Raw genomic sequence first — 18,770 nt, 5'->3', positions numbered from 1 at the left:
CTAAGGTCCGCGGGCCGGATAAGGCCCGAGGGACTTGTTTATCCAGCCAGCGGCACCCCCTGCCGCCTGCTGCCGCCGCCCTCTCTTCCCAGCGCTGCACGGCTGCCCACTTCCGGGTCGGAGGAGCACCGGAAATAGTTGTGCGCATGTGCAAGCGTTATTTGCGCATGCGCATGCGTTATTTCTGGTGCTCCTCCGAACCGGAAGTGCACTGGAAATAGCGTGTGTGCATGCGTATGGGCATGCGCTACCCCACCCTCTGACCCGCCGCACGATCGGCGCTGGAGACACCGGCCTGAGGCACGGTTAGTTTGCTGACACCTGATCTAGAGGTCCCGGGAGACCACAGGCTTAACATGAGTCCACAGTGTGATGCAGCAGCAAAAAACCTAATGATGTTCTAGGCTTCATTAACAGAAGTCTAGTGTCCAGATCAAGGGAAGGAATAGTCCCACTCTATTCTGCCTTGGTCAGACCGCACCTGGAGTCCTGTGTCCAGTTCTGGGCACCTCAACTTAAGGATGTTGATACTGTAAGCTGGAACGTGTGCAGAGGAGGGCAACCAAAATGATCAAGGGTCTGGAAACTAAGCCTTATGAGGAGTGGTTGAAGGAGCTGGGTATGTTTAGCCTGGAGAAGAGGAGACAGAGAGGAGATATGAGAGCCATCTTCAAATATCTCCAGGGCTGTCGCATGGAAGAGGGAGCAAGTTTGTTTTCTCCTGCTCTGGAGGGGAGGACTCAAACCCATGGCTTCAAGTTACAAGGAAGGAGATTCTGATTAAACACCAGGGAAACTTTCTGACAGTTGTTGAAAGCCGCCCGGGGTGGCTGGGGAAACCCAGCCAGATGGGTGGGGTAGAAATAATAAGTTGTTGTTGTTGTTGTTATTGACAGTGGAAAAGTCTCCTTCGGTGGGAGGTGGAGTCTCCTTCCTGGGAGGTTTTTAAGCCCTCTGTCATGGATGCTTGAGCTGAGTTTCCTGCATTGCAGGGGGTTGGACTAGATGACCCTCAGGGTCCCTTACAACCAGTGGCGTAGCGTGGGTTGTCAGCACCCGGGGCAAGGCAAGTAATTTGCGCCCCCTAACCCGTGGAGCCAGGTAGGGGCAGAGAGCTGCGAGTGCGAGCGCCCCCCCGATGTTGCGCCCAGTGCGGCCGGGCCCCCCCTGCACCCCCCACGCTACGCCACTGCTTACAACTCTACAATTCAATGCCAAGGCAGACCTTCCTCCTCTTTCTTATCTTCCACAGTAAGTGTTGCTGGCTAAAACTCTCTCGCTGGTGCCCAGAAGGAATTATTTTCTCTGACGGAGGACCACTGGGCCCTTCATTCAGTGAAAGCAAACACGAGGCAAACGTCCATCAGGCCTTCATAAAAGAGAAAGCTCATGTTTGCAAAGATCTTTCAACATCTCAAATGAGCATGCTGGCATCAAACATGCCAGCAGCGTTGAAAAACCAGCCGTCAGATCACAAATACGTGAATGTAGGGCACACTCGGCATGCAAATAAACATTTATGAAGTCTCCGTATATTAATTCAGAGTAATTGCTCCATACAACCAGGGTTTCTCTGCTCTAGAACTCGTAGACATACAGTGAAGCTCAATGCCGGAAGATTCAGGGCAGATGAAGGAAAGTCCTTCACACCGTTGATAGTTAGCCTTTGGTTTGGACTCAGTCTGACCCTTATGTTTCCCTCCCCTTATGGTTTTGACTTTTAAAATGAGGCTGCATTTTAAATTGCATTTTAACCTGCATTTTAAATTGTTTTCTTCTTTTTCTTTTTCTTTTTATTATGTTCTTACTGAAATTTTATTGATGTTAGCTGCCCTGAGCCCAGCTTTGGATAGGGAGGACGGGGTATAAATAAAATTTATTATTATTATTATTACATGACATCCTGTTAGCTGGAGGTTCGAATGACCTCGCTCAGGACTAGCTGCATGCAAAGCCCACACTCTCCCCTACTTTAATTTTAGCTCCATTGATTGCAATGAGAAAAATTGCATAACAAACGCTGCCACTGTCACTGCGATCAATGGGACTGATGGTCAGACTTGGCATGGTTTGCAGCGATGACCCAGTGCCATAACAACAACAACAACAACAACAACAACAACAACAACAACAACAATAATAATTGTATTTATACCCCACCCATCCCAGTTAAAAAACCGGGTTCAGGGCGGCTAACAACAAATTTAAAACACTTACGTAATTGGAAAAGCAGCATAAAAACATGAATAACAATAAAATTCAAAGTTCAGAAATCAATTTGGGGGAATCCATCTAATAAGCATTAGATAACCCCCAGGGCTAGCTGGCTGAATTAGTCCTACTTGGGCCAGCGAGAAGACCAGGGGAGAATTAGCTGTGGGGTCTCAGAGCGGGTGATCTCCATAAAAGGGGAGGGGGAGGGAAGAGAAGGGAAATAAAAGATCAGACTGAATTCAAATTAAAGGCCAGGCGGAATAGCTCTGTCTTACAGGCCCGACGGAAGGAGGTTAAATCCTGCAGGGCCCTAGTCTCATGGGACAGAGCATTCCACCAGGTTGGAGCCATCACTGAAAAGGCCCTGGCCCTGGTGGAGGATAGTCTGACTTCCTTAGAACCCGGGACCTTTAAACTATGGTTATTCATGGACCTGAAGGTCCTCTGCGGGGCAGACCAGGAGAGGTGGTCCTGTAGGGCTTTAAAGGCCAAGACCAGCAGGAGATCCCCAAGCCCATTCGGACCCCAATTTCCCCAGAAAAAATTTCCCCAGACCACAAGGGCCATCGAGTACAACCCCCTGCCAAGCAGGAAAATGCATTTATCTCAACTGGATTGTACATGATAGGTGGCCGTCCAAATTCTGCTTGGCAGGGGGTTGGACTAGATGACCCTAGGGTCCCTTCCAACTCTACAATTCGATGAGTCTATGAATAATCAAGGCAGACTCTTGTTTCCTTGCCAGGGAGCAAAACCCCAGGTTTTCCCCCCAGCTTCCGCTTTCTTGTCTCTATGTGCCGTTCACAGCCATTTCCATGACAACCCTTTTCACCTGTCGTCTGCTTCCAGGCATAACAATTTAGCGCTTCCTCCGTACACCTGGGCAATTGGGTCCCCATCGCTCAGGACCAGGGTGCTTGCAGCAGGTCCGGTGTGTGATTTCCTAGAACAGGGTGGTGCCCCCCCCCCTCCAGACGCTGCTGAACTACAACTCCCAGCAGAACCATACCAGGCATGGGAGCTTCAGTCCAAATATGACCAGGGTGGGGCACCATGTTGGCTACCCCTGCCTTAGAATCCCCAGGAGGCCTGAGATCTTGGAGGGTGAATGCCAGTCGGTTTAGAGTACCATTGAATTGTCGAGTTGAAAGGATCCCCGCGAGGATCATCTAGGCCACACTCAGGAATCACAGCTAAAGATTCCGTGACAGTTGCCCATCTAGCGAAGGGGTGTCCATCACACAACAGCAGGCTTTGATAACCTTTCATAATATGGCACCCTTTATAAGGAGAAAATTTGGCATCCCCAAATCGATCGTCTCTATTATGGGTCCTCTCAATTTTGCACCCTTCCAGGCATTTGGAACAGCACACATCGCCCTCAGTTCAGTGCTCCACCACCTTCCGAGGCTAACAGCCTCCCAAAGTCCTTCCTGATGTTGAGTCAGAATCTCCTTCCTTGTTATTTGAATCCAGTGCTTTTTTTCCCATTAAAAAATGTTCAGGGTACTCTAATTTTGACTCAGGATGCGGGTGCCGCTGTGGGTTAAACCACAGAGCCTAGGGCTTGCCGATCAGAAGGTTGGCAGTTCGAAGGAAATCAGCCCTGAGTGCTCACTGGAAGGACAGATCCTGAAGCTGAGGCTCCAAGACTTTGGCCACCTCATGAGAAGAGAAGACTCCCTGGAAAAGACCCTGATGTTGGGAAAGTTGGAGGGCACAAGGAGAAGGGGATGACAGAGGATGAGATGGTTGGACAGTGTTCTCGAAGCTACCAGCATGAGTTTGACCAAACTGCGGGAGGCAGTGGAAGACAGGACTAAACGACTAAACAACAACAACACTCATATTAAAATACTGCCCCTCCATGAGGCCAGACTTTCATCAGTAAAAACACCACACATCCACATTCCACACTGCTTCACACATGAAACGCTCGCTTCCGTCTGAGACTCAGGAAACACTGGAAAAGAAGAAGAAGAAGAAGAAGAAGAAGAAGAAGAAGAAGAAGAAGAAGAAGAAGAAGAAGAAGAAGAGTTTGGATTTTATATCCCGCTTTATCACTACCCGAAGGAGTCTCAAAGCGGCTAACAATCTCCTTTCCCTTCCTCCCCCACAACAAACACTCTGTGAGGTGAGTGGGGCTGAGAGACTTCAAAGAAGTGTGACTGGCCCAAGGTCACCCAGCAGCTGCATGTGGAGGAGCGGAGACGCAAACCCGGTTCCCCAGATTGCGAGTCTATCGCTCTTAACCACTACAGCCGCCATCGGAGGTGGTAACAACAAAGCTGACCAATCACCGTGCTAGATTCCAACTCCTACTTCACATATTAAACACCTGCTTCCATCTGAGACTCAGGAAACACCATGCCAGGAAAGGAGGCTGCCATGGGGGGTAGCAACGGAACTGACGATTCACCATGCTGGAGAAGAAACTAACAATTTTATTTTATTTTTCGTTTCTTCTCCTCTTAGAGTCACAAAATGTTTAGGGGTACGTGTAGCCCTGCATCCCCCGCCCATAAAAAAGCACTGTTTGAATCCATTGGTTCGTGTCCTACCTTCTGGAGCAGCAGAAAGCAAGTTTAGCTTATGTCAGCTAAACCTCCGCATCCCTGGGACTTCCAAGGTTTGAGGACAGTGGTTAGGGACCTCGTGCCCAGGGCCAAATCATAGAATCATAGAACTGTCAAGTTGGAAGGGTCTGCAAGGGCCTTATAGTCCAATTCCCTGCAATGCCTGAATCTTTTGCCCATTGTGGGGCTCGAACCCACAACCCTGAGATCCTTCCGTCTCTTGGAAGACCACCCATTCTCTTGGCTATGTTGACTGTAATCCAAGGGAAATCGGAGGACCCACTGGGCTGGGCCAAGACATACAGTATTGACCTAGACAAGAGCTTTCCAAACTGTGTGTTGTGACACGTTAGTGTGTCGGCAGCAGTGTGTACAGTGGCGTTGCAATGGGGGGGCGGAGAGCAGTGTGCCTCGGGTGCCATGTCTGTGAGGGTGACAAGAAGGAACCCATGGGGGCTTAGGGCGGCGCGAGCAGCTATTGCGCCATCGCCGCATGTGGAAGGTCCTCCGTTCGCGGCTGCAGAGGATCCTGGCGCCAGTGGTAAACTGCTATGTATAGCGCATGTGCGGTGTCACTACGTACGGCACATGCATCATACATAGTGACGCTGCACATGCGCTGTACATAGTGACGCCTCGTCCTGGGTGTCACGACGCCTTCGTTCGCCCCTGAGTGCGTATGTAGGTTTGTTGCACAAACCTGCACTCTTCCCAGGACTGGAAAGGGGCCGGTTTAAACCTCTGGTTTGCTAGTAAAACTGAATTACTGCGTCGCAAAATGATGCACGTCTAAAAAGCCCGTTGCCAACATGAAAAGGAAATGTTTATTCTGAAAGCTTTATACCTACAGAACACACCTCTATCCTCCAGGTAAGCCAGAGGCACTTCTGCATTTTGTGGGTTTTTCCGGCCAGGACAGGAGTAGGGTCTGGGGCAGGGGCTGTGAGGGCTGTGATAGCCCCAAAGGCCCGGTAGAGGGGTCCCGGGGTGGGGACACAGTTTGTCCACAGGCCTGAGGTCACCGACCCGATATAATAGAAAAGCAGCCAAGGGAATCCATAGTTTGGATGTTAACAGATCATTATTATTCCTTGATGAGTTCCCTTGCTAGAGAAGCCCATCTTCCCTGCTCCTGTTTTAGCTTGGAGACCAGTTAAAGGTTTGTTTGCAGAAGGCCTTTGGGGTTTGCGGTCTGAGAAGTAGCTCCCAGGCTGCGTTTTGAACGCAGAAATGCACATTAGCGAAACTAATGGTTGCTGCAAATGGGAAGAAGTGAAGGATTTCGAGCGCTTTGGGGGTTTTTTTGGAAGGCTCTGCATGGTGATTAGCAGCCATAAGGACTGATTCTGCCCCAATCCTACACACCTTTCCCTCTCCAATAAGTGGAGATACTCCTCCGTAATACTAAAATGAATACACATCCCTACCTTGGGGGAAAGGCGATTGGTGGGGGAAGGCTCGATAGAGGTGTGTAAAATGGTGCACTATGTAAAGGAAGTGGAGGAACAAAAACATTTCTCCCCCATAGAATTGTAGAGTTGAAAGGGACCCCAATGGTCATGTAACTCAACCCCCGGCAATGCAGGAATCTCAGCTAAAGCATCCATGACAGACAGCCATCTAACCTCTGCTTAAAAACCTCAAAGGAAGGAGAGTCACAGCATTAGATCTCACGGACATTCAAGGATGCTGAGTGCCAGGAGAGTTAGGACAGATATAAGGAAGTTCTTCTTCAGGTAGAGCACAGTGTAACTACGGAACTCCCTGCCACAGGAAGCAGTGATGGCCCTCAACTTGGGTGGCTTTAAAAGAGGAATAGACAAATTCATGGAGGAGGAGAGGGGAGCCGTGGGAGCAGCAACACCAGCTGCTGGAAGCCACAGGAGGGGAGAGGGCTGCTCTTGTGTTCGAATCCTGCTTGCTGGTCTTCAACAGGCATCTGGTTGGCCGCTGTGAGAAGAGGATACTAGACTAGATGGACCACTGACCTGATCCAGTGGGTCTTCTTTGTGGGAATGTTCAGGGGTGCAGGAGAGGACATATTGTCTGATAATAGCCTTTCCAACTTGTGCTAACAAGTTCACAATTTAGCAGAGTAACATTCCCCTTTTTAAACTTGGTGGATGCATTTGCTCAGGCTCGCTAAAGCCTCTATAATAACTGTTCTGGTATTTTCCCCTTATTCCCTCATAATAAGGCATGACACAGTCTTCTCTAAAAAGAGTTTACTCACATTCTGTTCACAATCGGATCCCAGAAGGCAGACTTAGCTTAGAAAAGTGACATACACCTGGAAACTATCTCATAATGAGACAGTCCCTTTGTCCTCTCTTGGCTGGAGGCCAAGAGAGCATCTTTGGCTAAGCAGATGTTGCTTCTTCGATGCATGTGGTGAAAGAGAGAGGTGGCTGCCCTGCCCTGTGCTTTTGTCGTTACCTGCACAGGTGAGGCCATGCCCACCTCTAGTCACATGCAGAGGAAGTCTGTCCCAGCCCAGAAGGAAACAGGAAGTTTACCTGCTGGCTGGACAAACATTCCTCCCCATGTGTAAACATGTTCACTCTAGGAATGTTGTACTTGACTGCTCTTGTGTTTCGCATCCCATATTCTTGTGTCCTTATGCTCATACTGCCCTCCCGGCTGAGGTCACGCGGTGTGTTTTTGTCAGGCACATTTTACCCAGGAATTCACTCTTTCTGCCGACATTGTTGGATCTCTTTGCATCGCTGTAGCTCTTGCTGATGCATCCAACAAGTTGCAGCGCCCAGAATTAAAGTGTTGCTCCAGATTTTGTCAAAACCACCCACCCTTGGTCTCTACAACACATGTGTAGGTTGGTTGTAGTTTTACCTGACTACAGGATATAACATCCTGGTTTTTTTGCATTCAGTTATATAAGCTATACTGCAGGACTTGCTAGTTATATCCTGATGGATGTAATATTGGTAGCTGGAATTTTTCTTGCCTTTCCTTGGGGTTTTATGGGTTGTTTTCAGCCCTAAAATGGAGCCGTTCTTTTTAAAGTCCAATAAACAGATCTCTTAATTTATAACAGACCTTTTGCAGTCCATCGCTTCTTTAACTATCAATGGCTCAAAGCTTTGTGCTTTGTGGGTGGCAAGATCTTGTAGCATGATTAAAACAGTGATTAAGTATTGAAATAGCAAATGACAGAGTTGCCTGTTTTTCTTTTCTTTTTTTAAAAGGAAAGCAAACCCGCGAAAGGCATATTTCAGGAAGCCAGTTTGAAAACCTGACTCGATTGTGGGTAAACTAAGGGAAACAAGGGTGGAATTTTTAAAATGAAGCCAAGTTTGTGCTTCAATCCACCTTGCAAGATAGAGAGGGGAATGAAATGCAAATGGTTTTCATCAAGGGTAGGCAAAATAAGGCCCGGTGGCCGGATTTGGCCCAATTGCCTTCTAAATCCGCCCCACGCATGGTCCGATAATCAGTCTGTTTTTACATGAGTAGAATGTGTCCTTTTATTTAAAATGCATCTCTGGGTTATTTGCGGGGCCTGCCTGGTATTTTTACATGGGAAGAATGTGTGCTTTTATTTTAAATGCATCTCTTTTTTTAAAATATAATTTTTATTCCATTTACAAATAAAACAAATTAATACAATTCGTACAGGTTTTTTTTACATCCATTCTCTTTTTTTGACTTCCCTCAACTTGGCTGGTACTCCTTCCCTTCTTACTTCTTTACACATTTCTGAGATCTCACCTAATTATTTATAAATTAAATCTTGTTTCACTCAAATTCTAACCTTTCTTTTTTACAAAGCTTCATTAATGGTTACAAGCGTTATTTGTTTTCACTTAAATTATTTTAAATGCATCTCTGGGTTATTTGTGGGGCATAGGAATTCGTTCATTTTTTCCCCCACCCAAAAAAATATAGTCCGGCCCCCCACAAGGTCTGAGGGACAGTGGACCGGCCCCCTGTTGAAAAAGTTTGCTGAGCCTTGGGGGGTGGGCAGTAAGATGGGGGGGGGGACCTCCATTGCACTGTGGGGCTGAAGCTCAGACTACACACCCCACTGCCTGCAACAGGATTCCTGAATGTTGGAAGATTCGGGACAGATACAAGGAAGCGCAGCGCAGTTGAACTACGGAACTCACTGCTACAAGATGGCCACCTAGACAAATTCATGGGGGGTATTGATGGCTACTAGCTAGGGTGATTCTGTTCTGCCTCCACAACCCTTCTCAATTTCAGCTGCTGGAAACACCAGGAAGGGAGAGATGCACTTGTTCTTTTTTCCGACATCATGGGCATCTGGGCAGCCACTGTGAGAACAGGATGCTGGACATTAATAATAATAATAATAATAATAATAATAATAATAATAACAATAATAATAATAATAATAATAATAATTTATACCCCGCCCTCCCTGGCCAGAGCCGGGCTCAGGGTGGCTAACACTAATAAAATCACAGTAAAAACATAATAGGGGGGAAAGAGAGGGGGGGGACCAATTTAAAATACAGGTTAAAATGCAATCTAAAATGCAGCCTCATTTTAAAGTAGCTGATAAATCAAAACCATAAGGGGAGGGAAACAGAAGGGTCAGACAGAGTCCAAACCAAAAGCCAGGCGGAACAGCTCCATCTTGCAGGCCCTGCGGAAAGATGTCAAGTCCCGCAGGGCCCTAGTCCCTGGTGACAGAGCGTTCCACCAAGTCGGGGCCAGTGCTGAAAAGGCCCTGGCCCTAGTTGAGACCAGTCTAACCTCCTTGAGGCTCGGGACCTCCAAAGTGTTGTTATTTGTGGACCTTAAGGTCCTCCGCGGGGCATACCAGGAGAGGCGGTCCCATAGGTACGCGGGTCTTAGGCCATTGGCCTGACACTGCCGGTTCTTCTTATTTCCAGCGGAGCTTGGCTGCTACTTCCAGGGGTATTGAAAAACGAAGAGGCATGAGTAATGATTGATCCGCGCTGTATGCTTGACATGCTTACCTTGCGACGGAGGCCAGCTCTGAGATCTGGGAAGGAAAGGGCTTGCAGCTTTCACTTGGCATCCTTCCCTCGTCTCTCACACTGCCTCTTTGCCATTCCCGTCAGGTACCTCAGCTCACAGGTCAGCGCTGATAATCCTGCTTACTTTGACAGCAACAGGGAGAAGATCTGGCCTCACTGTACGCGCCTTGAGAGAGGCAGGCTCTTCAGTTTACTGCGTTGGCTTTGCAGTAATTGCATTGTGGTTTTAAGCAGGGAGCTCATTCCCTTCTGCTTTTCCCCAGTTAAGGATGGAGGAGAAATTTGCTTCAGTTCATGTTATTCAGAGGGACCTGCCTCATTCTCACGTTGGGAAGCGATATGCAAACTGACAACCCAGGCATTCTTTCAAAAGAGCACTTCGCTGAATTTTGTCACACTGCTCTCCAACCAAAAATGTTGGGGGAAAGCATTCTCACATGTGTGTTATACGTGGAAAAAGCATGGCAGAAATGTGAAGGTTAGGCAAATCGGCGTACGAAAACGTGTAGATTAGGAGAAATTTGCACTAGGGCGCAGGCGAATGTTTGTAAGGTCTTAAAAGTAATTCGCAAGAACTGAACGGAAGATTGGGAAGACCAAAAAGGGAGAGGGAAAGAATCTTCCAGATTTGTCCAGCTAGCCAGTTCCAGAGTTACTCTATGGAACTCCCTGCCACAAGAGACAGAGATGGCCACTAACCTAGATGGCTTCAAAGAAAATTAGACACAGTCGTGGAAGGAGGGAAGGCTATTAATGCTTACTAGTCAGGAGGGATACGCCCTGCCGTTGCTGTCGGAGGCTGTGGTGTTTGCCCATTCATTTGAAAATGTCTGTACAGGGGGAGAGAAAGGGTTCATATGTAGACCAATAGGAAAGCCGGAGGCAGAGCCTACCTGTTATAAGGTTTGGGTGTGGGTAGTTGGTTGGTTTAGTGGGTTGGTTGGTTGGTTGGGAAAGGCAGTTGGAGACAGAGAGACAGTGCAGTTGGTTCTTGTGTGAGGGGAGGTAGAAGAGATAGAGACAGGATATTATTTATTTATTTATTTATTTATTTATTTATTTATTTATTTGTACCCTGCCCATCTGGCTGGGTTTCCCCAGCCACTCTGGGTGACTTCCAACAGAATGTAAAACAAAACATCAAACATTAAGAGCTTCCCTAATCAAGGCTGCCTTCAGATGTCTTCTGAAATTTGTTTATCTCTTTGACATCTGGTGGGAGGGCATTCCACAGGGCAGGCGCCACCACCGAGAAGGCCCTCTGCCTGGTTCCCTGCAGCTTTGCTTCTCGCAGTGAGGGAACCGCCAGAAGGCCCTCAGCGCTGGACCTCAGCGTTCGGGCAGAACAATGGGGGTGGAGATGCTCCTTCAGGTATACTGGACCGAGGCCGTTTAGAATAAGACTAAGAAGGTAAAGAGTAACAACGTCTGGAATGCAGTTAAAGTTTGTTTGTGTCTGCAATAAAATACACTCTTCTTTGTTAACTTGAGAACCTGACTGAGACTGAAGTGATTTTACCAGGGAGGACCTGGTTGGTGGCAGCGGATTAGTGGTGTATGGGTCAATAGTCCATGAGACGACCGGGGGCTCCGTACAAACACCACAGAGGCAGCAATGTTTCTGGGAACCGCAGGACAGGAGAGTGTTTCTCATGTTCTCAGGCCGTGTTTGACGGTTTTCCTTTGTGGGCCACAGTGAGAAGAGGCTGCCGGTCTAGGTGGGCCATTGGCTAGGGCTGCCGTATTTCAAAAAGCGAAAATCGGGGGGGGGGGGATCTGCCAAAATCTACACTTCCGACATGGGTTGCCATATGTCCGGATTTTTCCAGACATTTCAGCAATTTCCATGCGGACACTGTATCTGGCGGTCGAATCCTGGCTACGTCAGGGAAATTCCAGACATATGGCAACCCTACCATGGGTCTCATCCAGCAGACTCCCCTGATCTTCCCAAGATCCACCACTGTCAGGCATGGAGAGTCCTCCCCTCCCTTGGGTAACTTCATAGATAAGAATTAACAAGCAGTTGACAGATTTCTAGTCCTTTTATTATAGCATCATGTTGCGAACACAAATACGTAGCTCTCCACAAGGAGGGCAACTGGCTCGTCTAATCCTCCTCCCAGCTTCCGCGAGCTTTTTTCAGCCCCAATGGGAAGTTCCTCCCTCCCTCCTTTGCTCTCTGATACATTTGGACCTCTGACCTTGGTGAGAGGGGGGGTGTTCCCCGCGCTCTCAAGAGACATCTCAACTAGCTGCCCCCTCCATTCTGCTTCTGTTGTCACTATATCAAAACTGGGCAACTCCTCCCTAAGCTGTTCGGCTCTCTATCTCTTTCTCTTTGCTTCTGAACACGCTGTGGATGGGGGGGGGCAATTCTTTCCCCTCCAGCTCTCCATCGGAGGAGAGAAGCTAGTCTGTCATAGAATGCATTCCCCAGTCCTCATCTTCAGACCATTCCCTGACAACCATAGATTCACAGCTGGCAAGGACAGGTGGGGAGAGGGCAGTCTCAGAAGACTCAGGGCAGGGAACAGGGAAATGCTGACTTTCTTCTCTCTTCCAGTGCTGCCCGCTGTGCCCGATGCTGACCAGACCTCCTGCGGCCTCTCTGGGTCACCCTCTGGGATTCTCGCCCTCCACGCTATTGCTAGCCTGCCCCTAACCAGCAATGACCTTGTGGAACTGGCCGCCCGCCCCACCGTGCCCCCTTCCCCACTGCTACTCCTGCCCCGCTCCTCCTGCTGCCCGCATGCCTGCACCATGACAGGGGCCCGGCAGCTGGATTCCTGCGGAGGAGGGCTGCGTGGCCAGGAGCGTGGCTCGGGCTGAGGGATGGCCTCGCTGGACCTGCCCTACCGCTGTCCGCGTTGCGGGGAACACAAGCGATTCCGGAGCCTGTCCTCCCTGCGGGCACACCTGGAGTACAACCACACCTACGAGACCCTCTATGTCCTCTCCAAAACCAACAGCATCTGCGATGCCACCGTTTTCCCCCTGGCATCCGACACCACCCTCCTGACGCCCGCAGCCCGCCGGGACATCTTTGAGAGCACTTCCTTCCAGGGCAAGGAGCAGCGCTTCACCTGCGACCTCATCGCCACCGCCACCACCGAGGAGCTGGACCCGTCGTCCTCGCCCGTCGCGTCCCGCTACGTCCACGAGATCGAGATCCCCCTGACCGAGATCTTCACCCGCAAGGCCATGACCTCGGCCACCACGCCTCCCGCCGCCGCGGCTGCCGCGGTGGCGGCCGTCGACGCGGCCTACGAGGAAGGCCTGACCCGCCTCAAGATCCGGGCCTTTGAGAAGCTGGAGGTGGACAAGCGGCTGGAGAAGCTGACCGAGGAAGTGGAGCAGAAGATCGCCTCCCAAGTCGGCCGGCTCCAGGTGGAGCTGGACCGCAAGAGCTCGGAGCTGGAGAAGGCCAAGCAGGAGAGCATCCGTCTCAGCCGGGAGAAGCAGGAGCTGGAGGAGAGGGCCGTGGAGCTGTCCCGCCAGGTGGACGTCAGCGTGGAGATGCTGGCCTCCCTCAAGCAAGACCTGGTGCAGAAGGAGCAGGAGCTGAGCCGCAAACAACAGTGAGTGATGGTTTCTGTGGTGTCAGGGGGTCTGCTAAAGCAGGGGGTGAGGGGGTGGCCCACAGGCCTGATCCGTCTTCCTTCACCCCATCTTCTGATTTTGCCAATAGCAGCAGAGAAAAATGGAAGTATCATTGAGGAAGGCAGAGGTTTAAACACAGGAAGGGAAGGAGGGAGGGAGGAATCATGGACTGGTTGGGTGCAGAAGAGTGGTGGGAAGAAACAGTTGGGGGGCCACCAGGAGAAGAAGGCTCAGAGCCTGGGAAACGGTGGTGGGACGACAGTGAGCGGTCAGAGGGAGAGGACTAGGAAGAGGAGGTGTCGGAAACTGAAGTGGTAACAGGGCTTAGTGAGCGGGGAGAGTCTGTGGCAGAGAGCAGCCCAGAATCAGAGGCAGGAGAGGAGGAGGAGACAGGTCAAGAAGCAGAGATGAGTCAGGCTGACGAAGAGTCACAGGTATTTCCCCCTCCTGCTGCGACCAGATCCCCTCCCCACAAAATGTGGAGTATACATTTCATGAAATAAATAATGATTTAACAGAAGGAGAAGATAGTGGTCAATAATAATTCCTGGAATACAATCAGTTCCAGCAAAAAATCATACGTTGCAGAAAATTGCCATCCACAAGTTTGTCTTTTGATGTAAGTCATGAATGACCGCCAAGTATAGGTTTGGCTTCTCTCTTGGAAACTTGTAAAGGATGAGTGAGTTTTCCAGATATCACGAGAAACAAGACCTTCTTAAACCAGTTAGTCCTTCATCCCTGGGCAATGGTTGGCTGAGTGGTGACAGGCAACAGTTTAAAGCAGTCACAGAGACTAAATGAGGGATTTTGATTTATTTATTTTACTTATTTCATAAAAGTTATACACCGCTTGATTGCTGAAAAAGAAAGGTTTATATCAGGTAAAACAGTCTGTAGAAACATCTACAAACCTACTTTAAATCAAAGCAGAATATTGAATCATATTGCCATTTTCCCCTGGTGTCAGAATAACAGGATGGGGCCAGATTCATAGTCTTGGGAGAGAAATGTCTTGGCATCACAAAGCCGGCACGAAACTCTCTTCCGCTTTCCCTGCCCAGCAAAAGCCTCCTCATTCTTTTCAGCCAGAGCCTGCAGTACACCTGCGTCAGAGTGCAGAAGGCAACCAGCTTTTCTTGGGGAAATCCTTTTGGGTGGCCTCCCTCTCAGAAACAGGCTGCTTCACGAAGAAGGCAGATAATGTGGAAAGGCACACAGGGGCGGAATTAATATTTGCATGATCTTAAGTACAAAGATATCTGAGGAAATGGAGAATCGGAGGCAATAATCCCGTCTAAGAAAATATGGACTGAAATTTAATGATCCCAAGGCGCTCTGAGTATCGCTCCTCTCTCGGGTATCAGCCCAAACAAACAGTCATCACACATTCTCTTAGATGGGATTATTGCACCTCGCTCTGAATTTTCTCCGGTATTTCCAGCTTGCTCAAATATTCATTCTGGCCCTGTTTGCTTTTTCAGACTTTCTTCTTTGTGTGTGTGTGTGTGTGTGATTGGCATTGCAAAACTCATTTTTCTCTGGATTTGCAAAGAGTGAAGTCATTCTCAGATGTGGGCAAAAGACACACACACACACACACAAAATTCCTCTGAACAATTCCTTCTGCGATCTTCCTTTGTCTTCACAACGCCTCTCGGTTTGGTATCGTCTGTGGATGTAAACACCCAGACATTTGTGCCTTTCTCTGCCTTCTTTGAAAGCAGGCATTAAATAAGACCAGACATTTCCTACAATTCCCCCATTCTGAATCTCTTCCTTTGTGGTCTATCAGCCAACATTTCCCTCAAGCAACAGCATGGGCACCCCCAGAGGCTTAAATTAATTTTTCAAGTTGGATTTCATGCGTCGTTTTGCTGCGATCAGAACAGATTACGTCCCCTTTCTTCCCAACCTCCCCACAACCCCATGGATGCGATGGATGCCAGATAGCGAGTCGTGCTTAGATAAGCAAGTCATTTGCAAGACCTCCCACCACGGTCACTTGAGCACAAGAGTTAAATAATTGTGTCTATGGCAAAATCCATCCTGCCGTTTAGCCAATGAAATCGGGGCAAGGGGCGGGACCCAAAGTTAGCCCATGCCTAATGAGTGGCAGATGGTCGGCTGTAGAAAAAGAATTCTAACCAATGGGGTCGGTGGGCTTGATCTAAAGTCTTTTTTCTTTTTTTGAAAACATTTTTATTTGATTTTACAATACAAAATTATAAAACATTCAAATACATATCCGTATACATATTTGAAGGCAACTCTGTTTAGGGAAGTTTTTAATGTTTGATGTTTTATCGTGTTTTAATATTCTGTTAATTACGCGGGTGGCGCTGTGGGTTAAAGCCTCAGTGCCTAGGGCTTGCCGATCGAAAGGTCAGCGGTTCGAATCCCCGCGGCGGGGTGCGCTCCTGTCATTCGGTCTCAGCGCCTGCCAACCTAGCAGTTCGAAAGCACTCCTGGGTGCAAGTAGATAAATAGGGACCGCTTACTAGCGGGAAGGTAAACGGTGTTTCAGTGTGCGGCTCTGGCTCGCCAGATGCAGCTTGTCATGCTGGCCACGTGACCCGGAAGTGTCTCGGGACAGTGCTGGCCCCCGGCCTCTTGAGTGAGATGAGCGCACAACCCTAGAGTCTGGCAAGACTGGCTGTACGGGCAGGGGTACCTTTAATATTCTGTTGGGAGCCACCCAGCGTGGCTGGGGAAACCCAGCCAGATGGGCGGGGTATAAATCATCATCATCATCATCATGATGGAATATGCATATATCTGTAAGATCATCACTGTGAGGACTTCTTTGGAGAGCAAGATCCCCTTGATCCCAGAACCATTTTGCTCATATCCTGTCCTCTACAAGGTTAGCATTTCCTGCTATCTTTTGTGCCACCTGCAAAACTTGTGAAGAAGACCCTCCCCAGCTTTCAGGATGCTGAACTCAGACCCTCCAAGTGCACCTATTTTCCAGAGACAGTCCCAGATTTACAGAAGATGCCCCAGTTTCTGATTTGATCCGGGAATGCTCCGCTTTTCCTTACGATGTCGCTATTTTCGTCGGAGAAATGTTGGAGGGTATGGAGTGATCGGACCCCAAAGCCATCTGAAGGCAGCCCTGTATAGGGAGGGTTTTTTTTTTATGTTTAATGTTTTCGTATGTTTTTATATATGCTGGAAGCCACCCAGAGTGGCTGGGACAACCCAGTCAGATGGGAATAATAATAATAATAATAATAATAATAATAATAATAATAATAATAGAATAGAACGTCCCTATTTTCATTGGAAGGTCCGTATAGTTAAAGCTATGGTTTTCCCAGTAAAGTGGTACCTCGGGTTAAGTACTTAATTCATTCCGGAGGTCCGTTCTTAACCTGAAACTGTTCTTAACCTGAAGCACCATTTTATCTAATGGGGCCTCCTGCTGCTGCCGCACCGCTGGAGCACAATTTCTGTTCTCATTATGAAGCCAAGTTCTTAACCTGAAGCACTATTTCTGGGTTAGCGGAGTCTGTAACCTGAAGCGTATGTAACCTGAAGCGTATGTAACCCGAGGTACCACTGTAGTGATGTATGGAAGTGAGAGTTGGACCATAAAGAAGGCTGATTGCCAAAGAATTGATGCTTTTGAATTCTGGTGCTGGAGGAGACTCTTGAGAGTCCCATGGACTGCAAGAAGAACAAACCTCTCCATTCTGAAGGAAATCAGCCCTGAGTGCTTACTGGAAGGACAGATCCTGAAGCTGAGGCTCCAAGACTTTGGGCACCTCATGAGAAGAGAAGACTCCCTGGAAAAGACCCTGATGTTGGGAAAGATGGAGGGTGTAAGGAGAAGGGGACGACAGAGGATGAGATGGTGGGACAGTGTTCTTGCAGCTACGAACATGAGTTTGACCAAACTGCGGGAGGCAGTGGAAGACAGAAGTGCCTGGCGTGCTCTGGTCCAGGGGGTCACGAAGAGTCAGTCACGACTAAACGACTAAACAACAATTTTCATTGGAGAAATGTTGGAGGGTGTGCGAACTAAGAGAGCAATGACAATCCTCTCGCTCACTCTCCATCAGAAAAATCCACGGCTCTGCTCCCTGTGCAGGGAACTGTTCTGCCAAACAGCAAATATGTGGTTTTCACATCAAGGGAGAGAAAACATCATAGATATTCACACAGCATCCTTTCTCTGCAAGAGACGGTTTCTTCCTTCCCCTCTCGCCCTTGTGGTGCAACTGCTGCAAAGGAGCTGAGCGTCTCTCTACTGCCGTTCCAACGGATCAGGAAGGATCAGGCCCCCAGGGAGGCAGTCTGAATATTCAAGAGAACAGCGGCTGCCTGAGAGCCTCTTCCTTTTTAGAAACCGCTCCCTCTGGTAACTCCCACCTCCCTGATCTTTACTTAAAACGGGCATTTGCATGGAGATGGGATCTGCACCTCGCTCTCAATTAAATTCACGCTGCAGGATCAGGCAGGTTCCCACCATCGCAGCGCCAAGGGAATGTTCAGAAATGTTCAGAGTTGAAAGGGTTGTTTGGCAGGAAGCGAGACTTTCTTCCTTGTGAGTTTTTGACACCCGCCATGCTGTTTGCAAAAGTTGGTTTTAATTTAATTTATTTCTTTAGTAAAAAAAAAGTTACTTGTTTTTATATGAAAGGGGAACAGGCTGCCTTTATGAGCAAAATTACGCCTTTCTTCCGTCTCATGTTTCCGGCACAACTGTCTTTCTCCTAGCCAATCCCGAGCATGAGATGACTATGATGTCATCGCAAAGGATGCCTACCAGCTGGTGATGATGTCATCATGCAGCCGGCTCAGAAGCCACACCTATTGGAAGCCACACTTCATTGCAAATGAGAAATTCCACCCCATAAATTCCCAGAGAGTTTTGGCTGGTGCCTTCATTATATAGTTCTTTAGACGCAAAAAAACGTTCCTTTTAACTAGGCCTTTGGCCAATTGACATCCAAAGCCCTTTTAAATGGGTTGTGGAAGAGGCGAGTATTGGCTCGTTCCCGTTCTTTTTTATTATGTATTTTGTGTTTTTTACATTATTTATTTTGTGTTTTTTACATTGTAATTTTATTTTGTGAACCACCCTAAGATCTACAAATATAGGGAGGTATACAAATTAATAATAATAATAATAATAATAATAATAATACCTTTTGCCTTCTCTTGAGGTTTAGATGAGAGGATCTCTCAGCCCCGCTGCCACGTCTCGTCAACAGCCAATTACGCTGATGGACAGCTGGCTATTAGAAAACACCAAGGATAACGATTTAGTCTCTTATTGACAATGGCCAGGAATAAATACCGAGGGTTTGGTCTCCATGGTTTCCCCCTGAACTTGGACTTGCCATTTCAGCTCTGTCTGTCTCTTTCTCTCTCACACACA

The 18,770-nt window shown here is 48.4% G+C and overlaps 1 protein-coding gene across 1 annotated transcript in view; it reads left to right on the top strand.

Moving 5' to 3' along the window:
• FBXO41 (F-box protein 41) overlaps positions 1–18,770 on the top strand; it is a 60,776-nt gene that overhangs the window by 5,523 nt on the left and 36,483 nt on the right. Inside the window, exon 2 of the mRNA XM_083398330.1 lies at positions 12,345–13,359. Within this exon, the coding sequence (XP_083254456.1) occupies positions 12,614–13,359 (746 nt within the window). The 5' untranslated portion in view covers positions 12,345–12,613. The remainder of the gene's footprint in view (positions 1–12,344; positions 13,360–18,770) is intronic.

The sequence above is a fragment of the Podarcis tiliguerta genome (assembly GCF_965153285.1).
Source record: "Podarcis tiliguerta genome assembly, chromosome: 9".
Lineage (NCBI taxonomy): Eukaryota > Metazoa > Chordata > Lepidosauria > Squamata > Lacertidae > Podarcis > Podarcis tiliguerta.
The sequence above is the reverse complement of the archived record's forward strand: the minus strand, read 5'-3'. Positions and strand labels throughout refer to the sequence as shown.